This window comes from Micromesistius poutassou, assembly GCF_964030765.1.
Source record: "Micromesistius poutassou genome assembly, chromosome: 5".
Lineage (NCBI taxonomy): Eukaryota > Metazoa > Chordata > Actinopteri > Gadiformes > Gadidae > Micromesistius > Micromesistius poutassou.
The window spans coordinates 6,399,183-6,421,476 of NC_140275.1; the positions used below are offsets into that span (position 1 = coordinate 6,399,183).

General features: G+C 39.6%; 2 protein-coding genes across 7 annotated transcripts; both read left to right on the forward strand.

The window, feature by feature from the left end:
* Nucleotides 1–903: 903 nt before the first annotated feature.
* LOC311342803 (uncharacterized protein) lies at nucleotides 904–16,915 on the forward strand. 5 transcript variants are annotated; one of them, XM_084467629.1, is made up of 13 exons: nucleotides 904–961; nucleotides 4,308–4,399; nucleotides 9,298–9,371; nucleotides 9,786–10,697; nucleotides 10,789–10,926; nucleotides 11,014–11,156; nucleotides 11,619–11,775; nucleotides 12,076–12,239; nucleotides 12,368–12,461; nucleotides 13,393–13,483; nucleotides 13,669–14,167; nucleotides 16,263–16,374; nucleotides 16,628–16,915. In XM_084467629.1, the coding sequence occupies exons 3-13, from the start codon at nucleotides 9,353–9,355 to the stop codon at nucleotides 16,753–16,755; spliced, it is 2,457 nt and encodes an 818-aa protein (XP_084323755.1). In that variant the 5' UTR covers nucleotides 904–961; nucleotides 4,308–4,399; nucleotides 9,298–9,352; the 3' UTR covers nucleotides 16,756–16,915. The 5 variants fall into 5 exon arrangements, with proteins under 5 accessions (XP_084323755.1, XP_084323757.1, XP_084323754.1 ...); XM_084467628.1 differs by lacking the exon at nucleotides 904–961 and adding an exon at nucleotides 3,819–4,025; XM_084467632.1 differs by lacking the exon at nucleotides 904–961 and adding an exon at nucleotides 3,819–4,025 and having other exon boundaries at nucleotides 16,292–16,374; nucleotides 16,628–16,761.
* An 804-nt stretch (nucleotides 16,916–17,719) lies between these two features.
* On the forward strand, nucleotides 17,720–21,281 carry gcnt4a (glucosaminyl (N-acetyl) transferase 4a). Of its 2 annotated transcripts, none has more exons than XM_084468740.1 (3): nucleotides 17,720–17,840; nucleotides 18,077–18,148; nucleotides 19,675–21,281. In XM_084468740.1, the coding sequence occupies exons 2-3, from the start codon at nucleotides 18,141–18,143 to the stop codon at nucleotides 20,972–20,974; spliced, it is 1,308 nt and encodes a 435-aa protein (XP_084324866.1). In that variant the 5' UTR covers nucleotides 17,720–17,840; nucleotides 18,077–18,140; the 3' UTR covers nucleotides 20,975–21,281. The 2 variants fall into 2 exon arrangements, with proteins under 2 accessions (XP_084324866.1, XP_084324867.1); XM_084468741.1 differs by having other exon boundaries at nucleotides 19,678–21,281.
* The last annotated feature ends 1,013 nt before the right edge of the window (nucleotides 21,282–22,294 follow it).

Below are 22,294 nucleotides of genomic sequence, written 5' to 3' on the forward strand. Positions count from 1 at the left end.
CACAGCTTTATCTGAGAACAACCCCAACGTCACCTGCCAACACACACACTGACCACCTGCCTGGAGGAGATAGAGGTGTGGATGAAGCTAAACTTCTTACAACTTAACAGTGCCAAAACAGAAGCCATCCTGGTTGGCACACCACATCAGCTCTGCTCTTCCACCATCACCAGCATTACCTTCTCTGGCCAACACATCTCCCTCTCCACACCTGTCACCAACCTAGGCGTAAAAATGGATTCCCACCTCTCATTTGATACCCACATCAATCACCTCTGTAAGACATCTTTCTACCACCTCAAGAACATCGCCAAACTCCGTCCAACACTCACCCTGGCAGATGCAGAGAAGCTTGTCTACGCATTTATCTCCTCCAGGCTGGACTACTGCAATGCACTCCTCATCGGGATCCCTGGCAAGAGCATTCAGAGTTCTGCAACACACAACACACAATCTCCAAACTCCACAGCATGGGCGACCGGGCTCTCTCCTCTGTAGCCCCGAGACTGTGGAACGCCCTCCCTGACCATATGAGGGCCCCACAGTCTACAGATGTTTTATACAGGTTCCCCTTGTTTTAACTAGTTTATCTTTATTTTAAAATTTTTGCAAATTCTACTCTGTAGCACTGAGATTGCTGAAATATAAAGTGCATTACAAATAAAATGTATTATTATTATTATTATTATTACTTGTATCTTCAATAATCTTAAAACAGAATTTCGATTTCCTTTATACTTTTTTCATAATCACAGTTCCATGTCCGCCTCGTTTTCAGTTGGTCTCATTACGCTGAGGGAGGAGCGCGAGGACGTGCAGGCAGTGTTGCCAGATTAGGCAGTTTTTGCTGCTCAATTTGAGTACTTTTTACGACGTTCAGGCAGCGTTGCCAGATTGGGTGATTTTTTTCCGCCCAATTGTACTACTTTTAATCACGTTAGGCTGGACAAATTTGCATTGGGTGAGTACAATCAATTTCGGCTGGTTTTAAAAACAACTGGCGGGATTATTATAATTCTTTCTTCAAACATCAATCAATACCATACCTTTCATATGGCATATCGTTTTTGCAGCTAGTAGGCCTACCACTATTAGTACTTCAGCTACTACTACTACTACTACTACTACCATTACTACTACTACTACTACTACTACAGCTAGTACCACTACAACTATCTTCCAGCTTTGACAGTATTACAGTTTAGCTTCCAGTTTTTGTAACAATATAATTCAGCACTTTGCTTCTTCAGGTAATGCAATTCACAGTTTTCGATTTCAGGTTCCAGGTTTTTCAGCAGTGCACTGCAATACATTTGACCTTTCCGATTTTTCAGCAGAGCAGTGCAGGGCAATACATTTGACCTTTCAGCTTCTTCAGTGCAATTTTTTTTAATTTTACATTTCTGCATTTTTAGCAATGCTTTGCGCTTTTCATTCAACTGTCACTTTATTTGTTTTCAACCATTTATTTATTCATATTTTTTTTAATGGTGTGCATGTTTACATTGTTTACTCCATTTAGACTTTTGAACTCAAAACTGTTCAAATCCCTCCACTTGATTTAAGCCATTTAACATTTCTTTACGTCTTAATCTATGTGGCTTTTTTGAAACATATTTTTAACCTCACTTTGTACTACAGCACTCACCGCATTTTCTGCAGGAAATGCATTTTCTAGTATTAACTGTGATTTACATCAAGAAGAATATCTAACTACCTCCCTCATCTTACCCACTGAAAACAGATTATTGTTCAAAGGTTGTGCAATTAAGAGACGATAAGAGACTGAAGTTGATGGTTTCTATGTTCAGTGAATGAAATATGGTTATGGTTCTTAGCAGATGCCTTTATCCAAAGCGACATGCAAAAAGATCATAAAGATCACAGGCATTTCTATGCACAGTATATTTTTGGTGATGACTCTCACTTTATGCTCTTCCTACAGTCCTATCTGCTTCTTACAGCTGCTGAGAATGACAACACTGTAGTTTTCCCTTATTTTTGCATCATAGTATCCTCTTTTTGATAATCGCCTGTTCTGGGCTGTTTATGTTATGTTGCATGACATAAATCAAGATTGTCCAATCCTGGTTTGAGTCAACGTGGACCAGACACTAAAATGTGTTAATGGAGCAGCCTGAGCCTTAGGTCAAGGTTGACGTTAATTCAAACCAGGCTTTTTCAATTACGCATGCATATTTCATTAGCGGCGTTGATGGAATACCCCTCTGGATATCCAGGCCTGAGAACCCTCAGTGTTGGGGACATTGAGAGAGGCATTCCCTTTTGTTTGGAGATGTAGACTTTTTGGTGAAGTCTTAGTCTCTTATGGTGAAGAAGTTATCTTCCCCGACAAGGTGGTTTCATAATTGAGAATCTGTGTTTTTGTTTGTCTTTTTTTGTATGGTCCTGTGTACACCATGTGATGTAGGAATGCTGGTGTGAGTCAGGATGAGGTTCTAGTCCTTTAAACTGAGTTGGAATTGTATACTTTTGATCATATGTGATATTGGGGATGTCATTTATTTGAATTTATTTGTATGCACACATTTTAATTACATTTGCAAATAGGCCTACAGTTTACAAACATCCAATTATTTGAACTGTATCTACTCTCATTTCCCCTCCTTCTCTACTTGCTTATCTTGTTCTTTCAACCCACCATCTTAACATTATGCTAAATAAGATGGGAATACATCAAATATTTATCTGCCAATGTCTTTGAGAAGACAGCAGGTAGGACCTACCAAAAAGATCCATGACCAGGGAACGACCCATTGACGTCCTTTTGCGTTGGAATGAGATGCTTCATCATCCTAAATGTTATGGCAAAGACTGCTATGCCCAGTTTGAAGACCAAGTACCATTTATGCATTCAGCTGACACTTTAACTTTGACTCATTTGAATCGAAATTAATTAATTTATTGCTGGTTAGCAAGCACACAATATACACCATAAGAAAATAAAATGCTGACTTCACATTTAAGAAAGACTACTGGGGTTAATTTCAACATCAACATAAGTTTAGCGTCTTTTTTTTCCACATATGAATTTGGATTCAAGTGGCCTCAAATATTCCCGTTGGCCAAATCCGACCTAAGTGATTCTTACTGTTGGCGATAACCTGATTGAAAGCAATACGAGAAGAACGCATTGATCAAAGGAGCGCTTGTTGTAGTCAATCTTCGGAAAATTGTTTCACGCTAGAGACGCTAGAGGTCAGCAATACCCGCCGTCGCGCAATGACGTCGGTTAGGGAAGTGGAGTCGAATTCATTTTAAACAGTGCGGTCTTTTCCTATGTTCGAAAGGAAGCACCTTTTCACCTCTCCTTGACCCGACCCGATGACGTTTTCGACTAAGGTTAAGGAAAGGAGGCATAAGGAGATTGGACTATTCGTGGCGATCTAATCGTGCTACCTAGTAGTCCTGCGCATGCGCATGACGACAATATTGATCCTTCCTTGATGAAGTAGTGGTGTAAAATACACATACTGTTCTGCTCTGCCAATGTATGCTCCTTTTTCAGAGTCTATCGAATCATGCTACCAGCTACCCTCTCATGCAGCCATATGTGTTTGATGGCGTATTTGATCTGTAGACCAATTACCTCTATCAAACGATGCCCCCACTGCATAATTACGTTATTTTACACCACTACTCACTATGAGTAGCCACCACTATGTAAACTGTAAGAATATGGGTAGCATTTTTTGATACTGTATTATAACGTCTTTATTGGAGATTTCAGGGGTACATTTACACGGATCAATATTGTCGATAGCGCATGCGCAGAACCACTAGGTACCACGATTTGATAGGTAGCATAGATTGGCTGAACGGTTTATATGCATTTACAAAAGCATTTCTTGTCAGATTTTATTTTTTAAAGTAAAACCTTATCCGAATTTATTTTAAGTTAAAAATGTGTTGTTTTGCAGTTATTCTACCACAAAGTGGCAGCAAAGGGCTAGTCTATAACTTTTACAGCATAAGCTAGCAAGCAGCAACTCTTGTACACAGAGGTTTGTTTGTATATTGCTCCTTTCACTATCTATCTATCACTATAACGTTATGTATGGTAAGAAATACATAATAGCAAAATGTTGAGACATTAAGTCTCAACTAGCCATGTTGAATCTGAAAAGACCACTAACTTAATGAAATATATACTGATTCAATGAGTCTCCCTCAAGTTGTCATTGTTTGCTGTGGTAACAAAGTTGTCCGACTGAGCTACTGAGAAACTATTTATTTCTACAATTTACATCTTGATTATTCTAATTCTAAGTCTATTTTTGCTCCAGCTCTGAAGGCTATCTTCCCTTTCAAGTCTTTCTGACGTCCATCCTTTGAAGAACTCAAACGGAGACATGCAGCAGAAAAGGATTATCTGAAGGTTGGTTTTGTTACCTGTTTGTAGCCATTCAATGTCCAATCCAATACACACTTGCACACATACTTCAAACTAAATCTGTAATCACAGCCCAGCTTTTACATTTACTGTTATTTAAAATCACATACAAGTTAGGCTGAGAACATAGCAATCAAAATTGTTGACGTATAAACAACAACAATTCCAAGTTTTGTATTTACTAATGGTAGTGTAAAAAGTTTGTCAAAACATAACATTTCAAAGTGTTTTATGAATTCCACAACAGCTCATGTGCAAATTTAAACATAAGTGCACAAGTCTGCTTGCAAAATGAAAAGAGTCTTGAGGCAATGCCAAGCGCTGCTCATTGGTTGGACAGCAATGACACAACGGTGTTGCTGATCTTATCCTCATAATGAGAGGTCTTATCAGTGGTGAGAGACAGAGAGAAGTGATTGATACATAGCCAGGTCAGCAGTGGCCCTGGACTTTCACCACTTCCTCTCAGTCGCCCTGAGCGTTGTCTCATGTTCCCGGAGGGCACTGTAAGCCAAGGAGTGGAGGGTGCTGGTCGGGGAGTGAGAGGACAGAGGGTGTCAATGTATGAAGTCAGGGCAGAACAGACTAGTGTGTCAGTGGAAGTGTGAGCACTAGCCGGGTATAGGGTATAGAAGCAAGCAAGAGGAGAAATGTGTGGCAAGAAACACTGTAGGTTGCAGCAAATGTAAACACAGGGTGGAGAAGCCGTCTGGCATGAAGGGAGAGTAACTGAGAAACAAAGGAAGAAGTGATAAGATGGCAATGGTGAGGTGGACAGTGATACAGTTATGTGTCAAGATAAAGTTGTTTGCTTTGTGAGCTGCTGGGATGTAGGGAAGCTTCAGGTCAAATCTAGACTGCAGCAGTGTGAGTAAATCCACCTTCCTAACCCAGAGTGTGGGAGGAGTTGGCAGAGCAGGGGTTATGGCGGTCTCTGAGTGAATCAAAATCCAGTGACAGTGACTTCAGGAGTTCAGACTGGGAGACGAGGGCAGGAATGAAGTCAGCCTTGTTGACCGCAGACTGGCCATTCCACATTCCCATGGAGAAAGAGATGGTAACAGCAGCAGTCCCCTGAAGTGGTCCAATGTGTTGGATTGCCTCCCTTGCAGTATAAGAAAAAATTCCATGTTAAAAAAAAAACACTTCTCCATTGACCTGCAGATACATTAGTTAGTCTCTGACTGGTGTTGCCTGTAGGGCTGGGAAAGTGTAACTGCTAATTGTTATGGACAAGGTTAAACAAGTCGGTGTTCTTCTTTATAAACTTAACCCAATATGGTTAAGTTCAGGAGTATTAATTATTTAATTGAAATTTTAGATTGAAAATTTAGATCAGTGAGATATTATGGTGTTTATATAGTTATATAGTTAATTTGCTGTCGTTAACATTGCTCTTGCTGCTCTTAAAATATAAATAATTTCTAATATTTCAAATATAGTAAAGCTGGACAACTGCTGAGTAGGAGAACTCTCAAAATAGGAATAAAAGCACTGCACTGAGTGATGACATGAGTTTTTTTCTTATTGTTAGCACTGCTTATTAAAGTAGACCTGAACCTCACTGAGAGGCTTTATATGTCACTTAAACAGAGTAAATGTAGCATTAAAGCATTAGCATTAATCATAGAAAGGTGCCTGGGAGCCATGCATTGGCCTTCACATTAGGTGTCGATAAATCCAGTAGCTCTATGAGATGAGATTTTGACCAAGATATTAAACTTGAACACATTGTTTTGAAGGGCAACTCGTGGTGTGCACTACAGTTCACTGTATAGTGAACTAAAGCCTCACCTTTCATCAATAATAAAGATATATATATATATACTATTATAAAACACTTTATTTTAAATCCATGCTATAACCAATGAAAAAAAAGCCTCTCAAATGCTAGATAGTTTCAACTGGCAGAGCCAGCCTTACTATGGTCCCTTATCGTGCAAATGCAACAACTAGGCTTCAACCAATAAAAACACTGTAACAGCGATGACTGCTTGGGAATACCCTATATTCCCAAGCATAACCTACCCCCCATAGATGATGACTTTTGAAGCCTCTCATGAACACCGCTTTTTTCAGGTTCAACCTATCTGTGATTTAACTCATTCCTCGAGATTGAATTAAGCAGTTGTGGGGCTGAAAATCCTCGGTCACTTGAATCTAGAGCATACTAGTTGTTAGGTATAAATGGCAAATGTAGACAATTTAAATTAGATTACTGGCTCACATATATACCTGAGTAAAGAGAAGTACAGTTTGAAATAATAAAAAGAAGGTGCTACATGTTTACTCATGTGTGTTATATTTAGGCGTTACCCACAACTGGTATTACTCAACATCCTCCTCGTGAGGAGGTCAAACACCCCCCATCCTGCTCAGCCGGCCCATTCAGTCAAGTCCAACTTTGTTCAAAGAGCACATTTGATATGGAGCGTATCACAAGGTACTTCAACATGGGAATAAAACAAAGAGTATACAAAATACATATACCGGTAAATCACAGATGATGAATTACAGATGATTAAGAACAATTATTTACCTAGCATAGAAACTGAATAAAAACTGTAGAAAAAAACAGAGTTACACCCGTGTCTTTCCCTCAAAGGACTGGCTGTGGAGAAGAGACACGTCCTCACTTCATTAAAACATGAAACACTATATGAACAGTAATGATGTTTTATCACCACATACATTGACAAACCATTGCACTCCGCCACACGGTTCATTGTGGCGTGCAGCCTACGTAAGTCACCTTACATACACTCTAAAAGCGTCTAGCTGCATTAGATTAAAGCTAAAGTTTAAAAATATATTTAAAATGGGTCAAGTGGGTAAAACAATTTTTTAACAATTTAGTGTCCTAAAACAATAATAAACTAAATTGACAGGAATTTGAATTAACAAACACTGGTGGAAATCAATCAATTTAAGACATTTTATGGAGACCATTAAAAAAAAAAAAAAAAACTCATTAAGGATGTCACTGCAATAACCAGTGTGTGGGTTTTGTGGAGTGAGTTTGTTTCTGGCACAAACTGCCTGCCTTTTTCATTAACAATGAGATTCTCATTATGACACACTTCCCATTTGTAACTAGATATTGATAGTATGATGGTGCACTTCTTGACTGCCAGCATTGAGTCAATCCTCACCTGCTCCATACACCAGTGCCAGGTAACAGGGTCGAGCGCAGCACATCCTCTGAGCTACAGAAAAACTGATTGGCAGCAATCTACCATCCCAGTATTGATCTAGACTCTCAGGACTATACAACATTCATGGTCTGTCTTAGGATCATGACACTGTTGGTGGAGACATTGGTATTTTTCGGCGCATCTTCCCAGGCATAAGGTCGAACCATCTTTCTTTAACAAATAAACACATAGGCCTACCAACCAAGAACTGTAACAATTGTTTCAAATAGCACCACAAAAGTATAAAACAACCCTACAATTTGAGCCTTATTCAATTCATGTCAGAACTAGTTTCATGACGTACTACTCCCACAGTTTTGTAGCAATCACACTCTTATCTCAGTGTATCAAATAAAAAATAATCTAATAATAACATATATTTATTTACAGAATATAACGTGTAGTGCTTGGCTATAATCACATGAGTGTTCTAGGTGGCTCAGATTATTTTTCTCTCTACTGTAATTTCAAAACCAGTCAAGATGCTAAGGAAAAGGTTCATGTCCAGCAAGTTAGCAACATTGACAAAACTGCCCAGTAAGATCCAGACTATAAAGGAATTCACTCCCAATGACGTGTAGAAACAACTTTTAAGGATATTATGGCCTACTCATGCAGAGTGATCAATCTGATTTGGAGCAGCAGACCCTTGCTGATAAAGCACAAGGCTTGCCAACAACAAGCTTTTGGAGTCAGCATTAGAAAGTACATGGAAGGCTTTACTAATTGCAGGTAAGAACACTGAAGCCCATTCCTTTCAAGTGTTACACAGTTGGCTTGAAATGTTGCATTACAGAAACCATTGAGTGTAGAGCTCCACAAAATGCATACGGTTCATTAATTCACATGCGTGATCAGACCATGTGCAAAATTCTTGTTTTGGAAACAGGTACATGCATCGAGTTTGAAAAGGTGTATTATATGGTTATTTAAAAAAAAAATCACTCAAAACTAAATATTTTGGGCCAAAAAAGGTAGGCATAAATATTTTTTTTCATCTTGTCTTCGATGCTTTCGTGTTTAACGCCCGATAGGCTTTGAGTAGGCAGACTTGTCAACTTGGCACGCATCGTAGCGTCATCCAATGAGACTAGGATTGGGAGATACTGTAAAATTAAGTTTCGATCCGATACCAAGTAATACAGGACTAGAATCACTGATATTGATACCAATACTGATTCTTTATTATTCAAAGCGGCTTATGTATTTTCATGGAGGGGAGAGCAGTGTGTCATGATTTATGAGGTGAATGCATCATCAAAACGCTAACTCTGAATACATTTTCACTATATATATATATATATATATATATTTTTTTTTTTTTATATATATATATATAATTTGTTGGTTTGTGAGAAAAGCGATGTCAAGGCGCTGGCGGTGACAATAGAAAAAGATCCCCTATGCAATAAAAACATCTCCAACTTATTTAAAGTGAGGGAATCTGATCAAATGAATGAACACAGATGGATTGTATGTGACAAAGGAACGTTTTCAGGTCTAATAAAGGGGTGTGACCTAATTTGTTAGGGTGCCACCAAATGAAAAAGCCATGCATTATATTGCACACAGAACAAACCCTTGATTCAATTCTTCCAACGTCTTGTTTTCCTGCTACGCTGCCCCGCCCGGTGCTCCGTGGCTCGCCGTGTGTGACCGGCTTTACATTGATGCTCTGCTGATACCAAGGCGGACTCGGACCACGAGTGCATCTGAAACCCACGACTTCCTCCAAACAGCACTTATGTTATATGTACTACCAGGTAGAGTAGAGAGTGGCCGATTAAGTTGATTTACAGATAACGTGCAGATGTGTTATTTTTTTAGTAAAGCGTATATATAGATTAATTAAAGTATGTAATACCAAAGCTCTATGAATGAGCAGTTGCCTGGTTGCACTGATGGAATTAAATATACATTTCATATGTATGTATGAAATGTATATTAGAGTGGCCATGTGCAAATACAGAGCCATGTGCATGTTGGTGCCTTTTGTAGTCCAAGTACAGTGTGTGTGTTTGTGTGTCCTGGAGCACTAACATTGTCTTACAGTTTCACTAATTTTCCTTTTGCTAAACACAGAAAATAACGCAGAGATCACAATTGTTTTTGATGAAAGGGGTTTTCTGTGTTTATTATGTTTGAAGTATTTTACTGAACATGCAATATATTTGCAGGTGTTAACACAATGCAGACAGTGGAAGAACAAGCAGGATTAGACACAAATCTTAAAATGTGTAACACAAAGGCACTTTCTCCTCCCCCTGGAGAAGTTGATGTCCAAGGAACCAGTGGAAGAAGCATAATACAAACCAGTAAGCAAGCTCATGACGAAGAGGAGAAACCAGTAAAGGACAATGAAGAGGCATTATCAACCATTACAAATTCATCATGTGTCAAGAATGCACATGGCGACCCCCCTTTGTCTGTGGATAAGAGTCACTCATATGAAAGTAATATCACAAATTCTGGAACATCACTATTTCCAGAGACATGGTTGATGACCCTTGAGAGGCAAATGGATCTCCATGGACAGAAAGACCTTCCTGAAGATGGATCTGCAGAGAATGATGCATGCCCAATTCATCCTTTGCACGAGAAAGGCCTACTATCAAACCAAGATTCAGCTAATCCCACTATCTTGTCAAAAGATGACCTTTGTTCACCTTGCACAAGCGACTCAGACTGCACTATGATTTCAGAACAAGATTGCATTTACCCAAATGCTAATTTGGGGGCTGAAGTGAATGAAGCATCTACATTCTCAGTCAATGCAATCAAGCAGACCCAACATCAGGATGAAGGCTTGGAGCCTTTTGAGAGTTGTAATGAGGGCTCATCCTTCAGAGACTGTTCCATCAACCTGCTGCAGCCTGCTGACATTGGCCACGCTAGAATACATATTGGGACTGAAAACGTACCAATATATGATGAAGTCAATTTAAAGAAAAAACTAAAGAAAAGAGCAGGAAATCCAACAAGTCTTTTCTCACGACAGAAAAGGCCATTGAAACTATCAAACAAATGGATATACAATGACTCGAATGATGTGTCTACAAAATGCAATGCTCATAGTACATCTAGGACAGGTAGACTCCTGTTTTTTGGATGTTTCAAGTGCCATTTTGCTGTGTTTGTTTATTTTATGTTTTATTTGAATGTATTTATATCTCATATAAGGTAGAGAGATAAGGCACCTCAACAAAAGAAATGGGCTTGGCGAGACTGGTTTACAGTTGGCATGCAAAAAAGGAGATTTGGCACTTGTCAAAACCCTCATACAAGCTGGATCAAATGTCAACACTAAAGATAATGCCGGTTAAGTATAAGAATATTTTTCAGATTCTTACTTAAAAATGTTTTAATCTCCATAACTACAATACGAACAAGCTGCAATTTGTTCAGGCTGGACACCCCTACATGAGGCCAGTGCTGCTGGCGATGAGGCTGTGACAGAGGAACTACTGCGGGCTGGAGCTGATGTTAATGCTAGGGCGCTGGAGGGATTCACACCCTTACATGATGCTGTGTCATCTGGCAGTTATCAGGTACTATTAGCTCTGAGCAAGAATTAAGGTAAGTTAAGTAAAAAGAATAACATTATATTGTTTGAGTTTGTGAATGTATCGTCGTGAAATTAAGGTATCTCATCTTGATACCTAGCTGTATGGTCATTAGACATGAATCATGATGAGAAGATATGCCCTTAAAGACTAAAAACTAGCTTCAGATCGATACGAAAGATCTCCATATAATTTAATGTTATGTCTAGAATGGTATTTTGAGTTCTAAACATTCATTATGTTGTGTTTGAGTGAATCCTGAGTGAATACTTTGAAGTACGTAACACATGCTCTCTCTGATATGTATTTGTATGTTTTGATTGTTGTTAGCATCACCTGTACATTTCTTTGCATAAAAGTGTCTGATGAATCACTAAATATAGTGCTTAAAGTATCTTATTTTTTCGAAAACTCAATAGATCACACTTTTTTGTTTTGTAATCTCAGGTTGTGAAGCTCCTTCTCCAGTATGGTTCGGATTCTAATTACAAGAATGCACATGGACTGAGTTCCTTGAATATGGCTCAGGATGTAAACATCAAAGAGCTCCTCTCAACATTCCCAGGACATATTGTCAGCCATCAGCCTAGCAACCCTGTTCAAGGTACATACTCAATTCATTTGGTAGGTATGATTTGAGAGAGAGCAAAAGAGCTATTAGGTCTGGTCAGAAATGAGCCAGGAACAGTCTTGATTATCTCAGTGAACCAGGCCAGATATTGAGAGGCACAGAGGCTTTGACTCACGAATAGCTGATGGTCGGCTATGGCATTTCTACCCTATTAACTTCCACTTAAAAATCATCTACAGCACCTTTTAACTTCAAAACAATCAAATTCAAAACTCAATCACACATTATCATCAAAGTTGAATTTGCCAAACCTCACTGCTTTCATATCCTCAGAGTCCTCGTGGAATTCAGCAAGTGGCTGCTCTAACCCTAGCTCCGGTCCTGGTCCTGATGACCCAGCTGACACCACCCTGCAGTCCACAGATTCCATCGATGGAGAGATGTTCAATGAGATGGGTAGCCCTCTGTGCAGACTGCAAGACACCACACCTGATACTGTGAGAGGTCTCTTCAAATAGCTCTGGTGCATACCTATTTAAGACACCTCAATTGTGGTAGGATTGTATTTTATTATATTTGTTATGATTATTATTACAATTTAATGTTTTGCTTGCTGTTATAACAGAAGCACTCTGATGGCGCAGCTGTAGCTTTGGAAGAGCTGGACAACAGGCTGACAGAAATGTCAACCTGGGACGTATCAGTGCTAGTGGACGCAGGTAAGGCTCATGACATCAGCCAGCCATGCTGGTATGTATTTCTGAAGTAACTAATATATTCTTGTTATTAGAATTTAGTACTTCAGTCATTGTATACAGAATAATAATCCACTCTCCACATTGATATATACCTTTGTTTTGTAGAACCTTTTCCATTTGTGGTAAGCACAGATAATTAATGGCTCCTCCTATGTCCAAGATAGCCTCGAGGCCGTCCTGATCCCATGACCTCACGTTTTTGAAAGAAGCTGAAATTGGTTTTGCAGAAATGAACCGTGTGAGAATAATAAGGGGTATTTTTAACATACAGGCATGTCCATCCATCAATTAGCTTTTTCACCTCAACCGGATCCTCTCCTCCCGGTTGAAACAATACTTTGTTTCAACCGGGTCCTCCTGCATCTTCAGGCTTCTCAATCTATCACAGAGTGATCCCTGCTACCCTGTAGAGGAAACTCTTATTGGCCTGATTCTTTCTCATTCGTCATTCATGTCACTACCCAAAGTTTGTGGCCACCAACTGGTAAATTGAAACCTTGAACCCCGAAGCAGGCAAGCCACTCCTCGAGGTCTGCGCAACTCCACAGCTCCACATATCTACAGCTAGTTTGTTCTACACCTAGAGCTGCTCCTTGCTTGGGCATGGTCATGGTGTAGGAGACTCTTAAGACACACAGCTGTATGTGTGCAGTCTGCATTTCTTTTGAATCATCAAATGCACAGAGATGTCAGCTAATTAATATGTTATTTAAGAAAGAAAAGCAAAATTAAGAAAGCCTCACGAAAACGTGTTTATTATGAATAATAATACCTTCAAATGAGCAATCATCACTTTTGCTACAGCACTTATTTTGAAGCCAACAAACGTTGACTACTTGATAACATCATTTAATGCAATTTCAAACTTTGTAGTATTGTGTTATTTTCCTAGGGAAGCTAAGTATGGCACTGACACAAACTCAGAGTGTGTTCAATGATATATTGGCTCAACACCAAGCCAAAAAGGATTCCCTCACCCACAAGTGAGTCAGCAAAGAAATCTCTCTTCTAATCAGTCTCCTTTTCAATTTATTTTATAACAATACCAATTTATACCAATTCAATCATACAACATGTTATTGTAAATGTATTCTCTTTTGCGTTTGGTTTTCGTCAACATTTTGGTATAATGTGAACATCAATTCTTAATGATGCTTTGTTGGGGCAGGATTGCGTCTGACGCCGTCTGCCGACGTGTGTTGAGAAATGAGCTCACGTCTCTAGCGTCACTCCAAGGAAAGCTGATGTCCCTCCTCCAGAAACATCTTCATTTGCAAGAGAAAATCCAGACGAGGAAGGCCATCTCATCTTCTTGTTCGCCCCACAGCGTAACCGAGAACCATCAGCCAGGCCTGCCATCTACTTCCACAGCCTCCAGCCGACATGTATCAGAACTCCCTAAGAAGAAGCAAGTTGTTAGCCAGAAAGGTGGGAAGATAAACTGCGGCTCTGCTCCGAAGCAGGGTCTGCAGCGCATTTTCAAAGGAAAATGCCATCCACGCGGGAGAACATCCAACGTTGGGATCCGCCAGCTAAAAACGGTTAACACTGTAAAAGACACGATCCCACCGATGAGTGACACACCAGTGCTGAGAGAATGTTCTGGAACGGGCACGGACCTGAGTGTGGTGCTCTCCCCAGGTGGTGCTCTACAGCTGCTTTGGAGGGTGAGTCTAAGCTGCTTTGAATAGAACCACATGTTTCCTTTATGAACCTACAATCCATCATTTCCCTCTGTGCACCCACTGTTGAGAATCATAATAATGAATCAAATGGGTCAAACAACCAAGAACTGACATTCCCAATCCCATCCCAAATAACACTCCTCACCATTTCCCAGCCTCCACAACTTAAATGTACAGTATTTCATTCAGTTGGCCAATGTTCCCTGTAATTGTTTATTAACATTGTCTTACACTAATGCCACAAAAAAACTCTTTAATCTACTTTTTTTTTTTTTACTATTAAGCCTTATTGCTTGGTATCATACACACATTTTTTTGAGGCTGAACAAAGAATGTCGTAGCTTGTCCTCTTTATGATTTCTGACCTGTCATCCATATTTGTTTATTTTTTTAAGTTATCAAATCAATGTAACATGACAGAGGACCCACAGGTTAAATGATCAAAAGATAAGTATTGCAGAGGGTTAGGGCAACTAGAGCAGTCCAAGTTGCCCTCTCTCTGACCCTCCAGCTCCTCCTTGTGGCTCCGCAGTCAATGCCAGATAATAATAAAATGTATTTAACAAAATACAAAAATATAACAAAAATAGTTATTAGGTTATTTTTGGAGGCAAGGTAGTATGCTATGTATGCCAAGTTGTGCCCAGGGTTCTGCAAAATAACAGATTGTAACACAATGGACTGATGTTATGCAGAATAGATAACATGGAAGTAGAAACATGATTTCATGCAGTAATTAATTAAAATATTATACACATTGTACCTTGACCTTCATAATCATACGTTAAAGGGCAATAGTCTTGGTGTCTTGGTGGTCAAACCATCACAGCCATCCCCTGTCTTCACTCAAACCTCTGTTACTAATACTAGTAGTAACTAATACTGTTACTAGGACTTCCACAGGCGTGCACATGCTATGTGCTCTGAGGAAGGATCGTCACAAAGTAGTAATACTAACAGGGTATTGGTAACGGCTGTTTGTCGCTGTTACATCACCCAGACCTGTAGGGTCCTCTGTTGGTGCATTTGCAATAACGTGCCCTGTCATGCAGTATAATTTGGTGACCCATTGTAGTATATTTAAATTAACTAAATCTAGCATAACATAGACCATATAGGGTTGCGTTGATCAAGTCCCAACACTTTCTGCCTGCCAGTGGGGCACTTCTCGGACAGTATTGGCCATACATTATTAAGAGTGCACTTTGGGGCCCCCAGCCCACATGGAGAATTTTAAATAACTTGATGTCAGAGAGGAAACTGCTGCACAATGCTGTGTTTGTAAAAGTCCACTGCTCAACAAAGGTTTTATAGTGCATACCAAACCATAGTAGCTTTTGTGTATCTTAGGTGAGACACGTCTTCAGTGTTCTCAGACCAGCAGTTGTGGTCTGGCGGTCATTTGACCATCAGAACCAAGAGGACTACTTTGTCGTCTTCTCTGCCACTATAATGCGGTGCTACAAATATAATAAGTCATTTATTTTGCTGCAAACTTAATATACTGTTTAACAAAGTATAGATAAGGTTACTAGTTGCTAAAGTAACGTTAGCTTGCCAAATCAAACTTAAAGTCTGTCGTGATCAATTATTCTGTTGTTACCCCTATCAAATCATCCTCTACATGTTTATAATGGAAATCTAGGTGTGTGACTATGTCTGCGAAGGTAGACCGTCCCAGCCACCACTGTTAGCATGAACAGCTTCTCCAATGGAACTCGATACATCCACACGCACTGGACACAAAAATACAGACCAGTATTTTTTCCATTTATTTGTTTTGACAATTGATTACAGTTATACGGTGAACACATACAACTAACAAAATGTTCAATGTCACCTTTGCTTTGAAAAAATTAGATAGTAAAGTCTCATTATTAAGGTTTTGCATTATCATTAAGTACCATAATGTTATCTAGAAAATACCAGCCCTGGTACTCAAACCTTTTACCGATGCCCCAACAAAAATATATTTTTAATACTTCCTCTATCTGCTTGAAATAATGGCTTACTGTGCTACTGGGAAAATATGTAGTCAAATGATTTGCCACATATACAGTGAAAGTTGTTTTATCAGACGCCCTCCAACCCACCGGCCCTCTCCAGTATCTTCTTGAACCCAGTGAAGGTCAATGCTGCCAAGGAAATGAGTGGGACTGACAGCCCTACAGAGGAAAGCCCTAGTACAGGTCTGTGTTCATCTGGATATAGGCCTGCTGCCACAGCGCCTCACTACCTGCACCATATCTGAGTCATTATGGCCTCAGCACTATACCAATAGATAAAGACTGGAGCCACTGAAGCATGTGGTTCCTCATCAATAATTAATAAGTCTGTCCATCTCCCACCTGGCGTTGCTCTGAATATGTGACTAGACTTTTCTAAAACATTTATAATGAGATTTTGTATCGTGTTAAATGTATACCACCACTCTTTTTACAGTTGTGACTACGATGCATCTTCCGATGGAGATTAAGAGCATCCATTTGGTCGCTGATGAGGAGTTAATGCCAAACAGAACGATGGAGCTGAAGTGGGAAATGTTTTTACAGAATTCAAATTGGGATTAATTCGATATTAATAACAATACAGCATTATGTGTTTATGTTTGTTAAATTGTTTTTTGAATTCACATTTGCATATGTTCATTTTGGGGTCATTTCCAAACAATATAACATGAAACAGGTTTCATTGCAGTGTTTATGACCGTCTCTTATCAACTTAACAAGAATGCTTGTTTGTCTTTCACAATATATTTATAATGGAACCATTGTTGACCCGGACCTAATAAAAGGTGTGCATAACTAATCTGTGTTCCTATTTATTTGTTTATTTAAACTATTTTTATTGGTGTTTTACAGTTTTTACTTCCTATAAACAGTGTTAATTCAAAGTAGTAACTGAAATTATTTCAACTGTTTATTTTTCCCCATAAACTGACCTACAAAGAATAGAGGAATGTAAACATTGTGTAGACAAATACAAACATACAAAATGTTTATTTACAGATAAATCCTGTAGCTATGTACTGTATACATTAAAACAAATATATAGGCTATATATAACCCCCCACAAAACACACGACAGAAAACACAGTCTTCATGGTGCAAAATAATGACTTAGCGCTACAGAGTAATATTGGGTGGTCAAAAGAGCAAGTTAAAAGAAGAAATAATACAAACAACAGCCATAAGCAGCGATGGGCGGAGGAGCCTTGAGGCTCCCTGTTTAAATAGTCTGACTGCTTGGTGACTACAAGCCTTGTTTGCGTGTGTTTAAATAGAAATGAACTGCATTTATACAGTGCTTTTCTAACCAGTGGCCACTCAAAGCGCTTTACCTAACATTGCACATTCAAACACCGACGGCGGTGTCTGCCATGCAAGGCGACAGCCAGCTCGTCGAGGGCAGTCCTGGGTGAGGTGTCTTGCTCAGGGACACCTCGACACTCAGCTAGGAGGAGCCGGGGATCGAACCAGCAACCTTCCGGTTACCAGCCGACCCGCTCTACCTCCCGCCACACGCCGCCCCATATGTGCGTCGGGCGGTGCTGCTGCTGCTGCTCCACCTCCGCTTGTTGCAACTGTTGGCACGATCAGGACAAGTTGACGTTGGACTTATGTTCAGATTTTTTCTGAATGCATGCACAGTTTTGGTAAGTGGTTTTATGTCACTTTATTCCTCGTGTTATGGAAACTAGTACGTCTATACGACGTGCGTAATGATGGTTTATGTCCTAGTCATGCGATATTTTCGTATCACTTGCACAACATTCAATTGAGCTACACGTAGTCGTGGTTACCAAACAGCCACGAGTTGACTTTCACTTCGCAATGAACAAATAACCTAACCATATACAGGATAATTTTAAAGTTGAATTGGTGTTTGCAGCCTTCTCAGTCATGGGGCAGTAGAAGACTAATGGCACGCTGCGGATCCACCAGGACGAACCTACATGGCAAGGTGTCTTCTATTCTTGGCTTCCACTTCTATAACTTTCCAGTTTGTATTTCATTAAAAGCATCCCTATGGAATCCATGGATATCGATGATGCACCAATCAGTCATGTCTTAGTTGGCTACTATTGGGGAAAGATGGATGATAGGACGTATGCTTATTTAATAGACCATCGGGGTACTCACGTTTAGCCTCATGCAGGCCTAGTAGTTGGTTGGATAGTAGGCCTAGTTGGATAAAACTAACAAATATTTTGCCGTTCAAAACAGGTTGAGAGGTTGCTCTAGCAACTGCTTGACATGCTAAACTAAAAATAGAACATAAATATAACCTTTAAAAAAAAGACATGAAAGGTAGGAAAATGATATGCATTTGAATTTGCCTGAATATGTATAACCAATACATGAAGTAGTAATGTAATTAACAACAGGCAGCAATTCTTTGTAGGCATATGCTATGTTAAATAACTAAACCCAGGAAAAAATCAAGGTTCACTGACACTGTATCAGATGGTCCGACTCCAAGCCAGTCATTTGGAGCTTGTGGAGAGAATAATGCATGGTCCATATGTCCAAGGCCCTCCTGATGTTCAAGCATTTAATGATCCCAGTGTTGTTTAAATTGTATATATTCTACATATATTTGTATACATTCTGGTGGAATTTATTAGTTTTCGTTTTGGAGTTTTGCTGCTAGATTGTGGGAATCCAGCAGTGGCCATATGGTTTGGTCATTAGCTAAAAGCTACTGAAAATGCATTTGCGATGGCTATGTGAGCCTATACCCGATAAAATAGTGTGTAGAGAATCAGAGAAGCAACACACTTAGCTCAATGACTGATACAGCTTAGACATTGATGTTTCCTGGATAGATTTTACTAAGTACACTATTTGAAGTTGGTTTATGTTAATAAATTATTTCCAAAAGGAACATCTCTAATATTTACAGATGTTGTTTTGGGAGTCCCATTGCTAACCTCTGGCTAGTCTCAAAGATGTGAAATCTTCTTCTACCTCTTTATAAAGTCAAATATTATAACAAAAGGAGTGGAGTAATAGCTATTTCCTGTTTTCCAGGAAACTGCTATTACCCCACTCCTTCCGTTTGAGTGTCCAGCCTAGTACATGCCTGTAGCAGAGCATTTCTGCTATAGTAGGACTGCTGAATCCGAGATACACTTCTTGCACATTGCACAAACATTTTAGACTTAGGAGCAGTAGGCAATATTTCTGTAAAGGTTAAAAGTTATGAAATTACTCATAACATTCCAGAAGCTATCTGTAAATCCAATGTTCTGCAAAAATAAACAAAATGCTGTGAGGGCCTTATGACTGTGTAATAGGCTGTGAACATTCTTTCAACCTCCCTAAATTAGAGCTATTTTTGAGCTACCAATCAGGACAATTCTCTACAAAGTCAAAGTACAAAGTTCCCAGCTGCCTTTCTCTGCCCAAATCATAATAATTAACAATAATATAACACTAGACATAGAATATACTTACTGACTGTTCTTTTTTTCTATTGTCTCCCAGCAGAATGACAATTCGATGTGGTGCCTTACATAGGTTGAGACAGAGATTCTTCCTGTTTTCTTCCTCTCTTCTGCTGCTGTGTTTACTGAAGCTGGTTTACGTCAACGTGAGGGTGAAGAACAGCTTCTATCTTGAGCCCTATGGATTCACTGCCAGCTCTTCCAGAACCTGGGCCCATGGGTACAACATCAACTGCACCCGAATCTACAACCTGGAGCCTGTGGAGATAGGCAAGTCTTTGGAGCTACGAAGGAAAGCCAACGTGGTCTTGGAAGATGACAGGATTGTCTCTTTGTCCGCAGACTGTGAGAGGTTTGTCAAAACAAGACAGTACAATGACATCCCCGTGTTCCATGAGGAATTAAAATTTCCCCTGGCATATTCCATTGTTGTACACAAGAATGCACCAATGGTAGAGCGCATTCTTCGAGCAATATACGCGCCTCACAACATCTATTGCATACACTATGACAAAAAATCGACACCAGCTTTTATTAAAGCCATGGAAAACATGGCTAATTGTTTACCCAACCTGTTTATTGCATCCAAAATTGAATCAGTTGAGTATGCCCATATCACCAGGCTCAATGCTGATCTGAATTGCATCTCTGACATGTTGAAGTCTGATGTGAAATGGGAGTATGTCATCAACTTGTGTGGCCAGGATTTCCCCCTTAAAACAAACTATGAACTAGTTATGGAGCTCAAGGCGCTCAATGGGAGCAACATGCTGGAATCGAGTCGCCCCAGTGAGCTGAAGAAGCAACGCTTTGTCTTTCAGTATGAGCTGCAGAACATGCCTTATGAGTACCACAAGCTTCCAGTGAAAACAACAAGGGCAAAAGGTGCAGCTCCTCACAGTATCGAGGTGTTTATTGGAAGTGCATACTTTGTCCTGTCACGCGGCTTTGTGACTTTTGTGACCACTAGCCCGGTGGCCAAAGACTTTCTGGCCTGGTCTAATGACACATACTCACCAGATGAGCACTTCTGGGCCACCTTGGTGCGTGTGCCAGGGGTGCCAGGCCACATTCTGCAGACTCACGTAGATATAACGGACCTACAGAGCAAGACACGGTTAGTTAAATGGAACTATCTAGAAGGGTCGCTTTATCCCCCTTGCACAGGCACCCATATGCGTAGTGTTTGTATCTATGGAGCCGCTGAGCTCCGCTGGCTGCTGAACTACGGCCATTGGTTTGCCAACAAGTTTGATCTCAAAGTGGACCCAATCGTTATTAATTGCTTGGAAGAGAAGCTTGATGAAAAACGAAAGTACAGAGGAAACCTGCTGGTGTGAATGTGCAAATGGAAATGTACAGCAAGTTTGCATTTTGTTCATCATCAACGTGATTATTTTATTTTTTACTGATGTCATTGAAAATGTAATTCAGTTAATTGGAGCACAGATATTATCTCATCAATAATCATGCTAGAGGAAATGATTGGCCACAAGCTCACTGTTACTTTCAGGTGACACTGCTGGGAAGGGACACATCAAACTGCAGAGCTCTCAAATGTCAGATCCCAAATGTTATTTATTGGTAATCGTTCAATACGTACAGAGTTGAGGAGATGTGAAATACCAAAGACCCATGTGTTGGGAATTAACCTTATCTAATCAAATGAATCATGTGGTGGAATGTGTTCTTGGTTGTTTTTTTCAGAATATATTTCAAATAAACATGAATTGTTTATAGCATATTTAGTATTGAGTATTGAGTATGTGACTAGCTTGTAGGCTTCTTGTGCCTTCATCCATACTTACTGATTATTTTGTACTTACATTTTTACTAAATTATGTACTAAAATGTTAACACCAAAACTATTTTCAGGAATATTTATATATGATATATATTAATTAATACTGAGACCTGCAGGCCTTAAAAAGATGAGCACTGATATCAGTCATGTGAAACCCTGTCTACCTAAATGTAAAATTTGTGCACAAATACTGTTATTTCACAACTAACCTTAGTGAATGGGTTGATTACAGCTTTGCTGAATTATGCAAAAATAGACTACTGAAAAGGGAATTGATTTTCACTCTGAAAAAGGAATTTTGTTCTCCATGTTGACTAATAATGCATCAAATGTGGATGGGAGCTGAGCAGTCACTTATACATGTCTGTCTGTCTGTCAGTTCGTCCGAATACAGCCCTTGAGGGAGAGTAAATATCAGACCTCCAGACCAGCAAGGTATAAACCACCCCACATTGTCCTCATTCCCCTTTCAACACATAAGTGATAAAAGATATAGTGTGTTGCCAAAAATAAACCATAACAAAACAATGCTGGTTGCATTGTTCAGCTTCTGAAAGGGCTCGGTTTCAGTTGACCAAACTTTTTTTTTGGTCATACCAGTTTATGTCCAGTTTATTATTTTATTTATTTACAGGAATAGATCACCATAGGCCTCCTTTACAAATAGTATTGCAGCTAGCTGTAGCAGTAAACTGAACTAAGGGTAAACCTTTGGCCAAAACACAATTTTGGAAATGTCAATGGCATTATCTTTGGGGTTTTTATGGGGAGCTTAAAGGCTATTGAGGACAGGTGAAATCTGAATACGAAGTATTTCCCCCTGCCTCCATCCACCCCCTTTCTGTATCTGCAGGTC

Coding starts and splice junctions, on each gene's coding strand:
- LOC311342803 (XM_084467629.1), top strand. Junction 11,157..11,618: donor TGTCATCTGGCAGTTATCAG/GTACTATTAGCT, acceptor TTGTAATCTCAG/GTTGTGAAGCTCCTTCTCCA. Junction 13,484..13,668: donor AAGGATTCCCTCACCCACAA/GTGAGTCAGCAA, acceptor TTGTTGGGGCAG/GATTGCGTCTGACGCCGTCT.